At 41.0% G+C, this 3,135-nt stretch overlaps 1 protein-coding gene and 1 long non-coding RNA gene across 4 annotated transcripts in view; one reads left to right on the top strand and one right to left on the bottom strand.

Moving 5' to 3' along the window:
* Window positions 1–3,135, bottom strand: part of LOC112154930 — a 29,084-nt gene that overhangs the window by 10,569 nt on the left and 15,380 nt on the right. Inside the window, exons 1-2 of one of the 2 annotated variants that reach the window (XR_004946962.1) lie at window positions 897–1,025; window positions 347–808 (exon numbers count right to left, since the gene is read on the bottom strand). This is a non-coding gene — a long non-coding RNA (uncharacterized LOC112154930). Of the gene's footprint in view, window positions 1–148; window positions 809–896; window positions 1,030–3,135 lie in introns of those variants that run through there. The other variant, XR_002920732.2, reaches the window with a different exon arrangement.
* ifih1 (interferon induced with helicase C domain 1) overlaps window positions 375–3,135 on the top strand; it is a 16,041-nt gene continuing 13,280 nt past the window's right edge. The window contains exons 1-4 of one of the 2 annotated variants that reach the window (XM_024286191.2): window positions 375–835; window positions 915–1,068; window positions 2,493–2,612; window positions 2,797–2,847. In XM_024286191.2, the coding sequence (XP_024141959.1) occupies window positions 404–835; window positions 915–1,068; window positions 2,493–2,612; window positions 2,797–2,847 (757 nt within the window). In that variant the 5' untranslated portion in view covers window positions 375–403. The remainder of the gene's footprint in view (window positions 836–914; window positions 1,069–2,492; window positions 2,613–2,796; window positions 2,848–3,135) is intronic. The other variant, XM_024286194.2, reaches the window with a different exon arrangement.

The following is a 3,135-nucleotide window of genomic DNA, read 5'->3' as shown; positions in this document are numbered from 1 at the left end:
ATTTTATGGAAGTTTAGGTGGTTTCCTGAATGATGCAATCCTTCCATCACAAGTGTGATTGTGTTCAAGTCCAACAACTACTAATCTATTAATATTTTGTGGCAAATAAGGAAAATTAAAAAATAAAAATTTTAGTCTCTATATTTTATTTTATTTATTTATTTTCAGTTTGTTTTTTGTTTTACTCAAAACTATTTTGACAGATGACTGCTTTTGTGTTACAATGATGGCATCTAGTGGCCATGGAGAGTACTGCATCGTCTTTCGGGAAAACGAAAACGAAAGCGAAAGAGATGAAGTTTCCTGAAAGTTCCCCACCCAGACATCGGTGGACCATTATAAATACCTGCAGATAAAGGAACTGCAGTAGCTGAGTGTCTCTCTTTCGTCCAGGTGATCCATCATGACATCTGAAGCAGATGAAGGATTCGAGCACCTCATTGACAGCACCAGGTTCAAGCTGAAAGGTAAAATAGCCGTGGAACAGGTGCTGCCTTATTTACACTTTCTCGACCAGGAGTGTAAAGATCGGATCAAGCAGAAGTCAATCACAGACGGTGACATCGCAGCGGCAGATTTGCTCCTAAGCACCGTGATTGAGAGGCCTCATAAGCAGGGATGGTTCTGGGCCTTCATCGATGCCTTGGCTCACGGAGGCTCGGAGCTCGCGGCGGATTACCTGACGAAGCCTCCGAAGCCAGAAGAGGAGGCTGAGAATGACACCTGCGTGGAACTGATCCGGCTTCTGGCCCCCAGTCTGTCAGAGATGAAGACGACAGTCGTCTGTGGCGCCTGTTATTCGGCAGAGCTGCTCACCGTTGATGACAATGAGAAAGTAAGTCCCTTTACATCTGGTTATTTGGGGTTTCAGGTGTTGTGGTCACGTGACGTCTCACCTGTCGTTGCTGTTTTAGATTTTAGCGGTGACAAACAACGAGGGAAACAGGAGGGGGGCTCAGGAACTTCTCAAAAGGATCATAAGACGTCGACCTCCTTGGTTCTCACAATTCCTCCAAGTTCTTCGGGACGCTGAGGAAGATAAAGTGTACCGTGAGCTGACTGGGTCAGGTGAGTTTCAGAGCAGAGGACAGTACAGGGAACATTCCTCTAGAAGCGCAATGTTTGACCAGACTCTCATGTTGGGTAAATAATAATAATAATAATAATAAATCCATCTTAAGGTCTTTGTTGACTGCATAAGAGAACTGGACTAAGTGAAAGAGTGTGACGTCACCCGTGGAAAATGGCTCCAACCAAATGAAGTCATTTCAGGCGCCATTCTTTTGCTATTTGGAAAATCTGTTAAATGCTTTAAAAGTTTGAAGTGGGGGCTAGTGGGCACCACATGCTTTTTTTAAGGCATCCGATTGGTCAAGTTGTTACTTGAATAACTTACGAAAAAGAAAAAATATAATAAGAAAAAAAAATGCATTACACCCCACACCATAATATTCTCTCCACCAAATGTCCTACTTTCCACATTTAAATATAGAGTTATGGTTATCACTCCAGACCACTGACAGTCTTTGAGAACTGGACACACTATCCCCTCCCCTATTTCAAACACGCCATTGCCAAAATACCATAGACTTCTAATGCTATCACTCAGTCATTAATCTGTCAGAATAACTATTCTTGCTTTGATACCTCTTTATAACATGTTCTTACTAAACCATTTTTTTCAATATTTTTATTACATTGCATGTCATCAAGTTATAAATTGACCAATCAGATGTCTTATTAAAAGCATGCAGTGCCTCCTTCCAACAAGCACTCCTGTTTAGCAATAATGGTGGCCATAGAAAGGCTATGACTCAGATCAACTCGGATCAATCACTGCTTACTGACATCGTCTGGTTCCAACATGGCGGTGACCATATTGTGGAAAAATGGTGACTAAATTGATTTCTTTTCGCTGGAAACTAAATGAATGAATGAATGAATTATTTTTTCCATGGGTGATGTCACAGGGACTTTGTCCATTTCTATATACTGTCAATCCCTCAGACCAGTGACTATATATGAGAACTGGACAGAGTGACCCTTCCCCCCTTGCGTTCCAAACAGGAAGTTCCCGTTGGCTTCAAGAAACCAAAATCATTTGATTAACAGATTTTCCCAAACCTGCAAAACTTAAGATTTTCCCAGTGGAAAGGGTGTGGCCTCCCAACAAGCTCATTCCTGATTGGTGAGAGTGGTTGCTATAAAAATGTTAACTCAGACCAATCACGGCTTACTGATGTCATCTGGTACCAATATGGCAGCGTCCATGTCGCAAAAAACATTACTTCATTTCATTGAAGTCTGACCTAATTCCGTTTCAATTTGTGACATCACACTCACTTGGTCCAGTTCTCACATACAGTCAATGCTCCAGAAAAATACATCTCCAATGCAATATAGTTCAACTTTGCACGCTACATTTAACCCTTTGCATACTTTCATTTGAACATCCTCGACAAAGATGATTTGTCAATTTTTCTTTTTTTCAGGTATAAATGAGGAAGCCTCTGCACCAAAACAAGAGCCTGCACAGAGTGAACCTGTAGGAGAGGAGAATTCTGAAGCAAAAGAAAGAAATGGAATCCAGGAAATTCAGGAAGAACCAGCAGGTTAGGCTGTGGTATTCTCTTCAAATACCACAAAAAAAACTTGTCATGAGCAGTCAAAGTGAAACAGCCAGGCTAACTCTTCACATAAACACACAGCTAAATATGTTGCTTAATTTTTCTGTTATTTAGAAAGAAAAATAAATAATCTGATGACCTATAATCGGTTTTATACATTTGTTTCCAGATCTGTATTTAGATCCTGACCTGCCGCAGAGTGAGGAGCGCTTCCAACCAGGTGAGACTCGTTTACCTGTAGTCATCCTGCAGAATTGTTTTCAATCTAATACTCCATTCATACTGACGAAATTTGCCTGCCAATTCCTGTCGAATGGCTCAGATGCTTGTCTAAAAATATGTTCCAAAACTAGACGCTCCAGAGGCGTGTGGGAGAAGCTACCGCCATAAGTTTTTAGCCCGGAAGCCTTGGTTTAATATTTCATTTACAATGCATGAAAGACACGGATGATGTTGAGACATACATTTTATGTATTTCTCAAGAGCTCTAAAAAAGCATCGGCACCAT

Source organism: Oryzias melastigma, linkage group LG21 (assembly GCF_002922805.2).
Source record: "Oryzias melastigma strain HK-1 linkage group LG21, ASM292280v2, whole genome shotgun sequence".
NCBI classification, from domain to species: Eukaryota; Metazoa; Chordata; class Actinopteri; order Beloniformes; family Adrianichthyidae; genus Oryzias; species Oryzias melastigma.
Note: the sequence above shows the minus strand (reverse complement) of the source record. Positions and strands in the feature narration are given on the sequence as shown.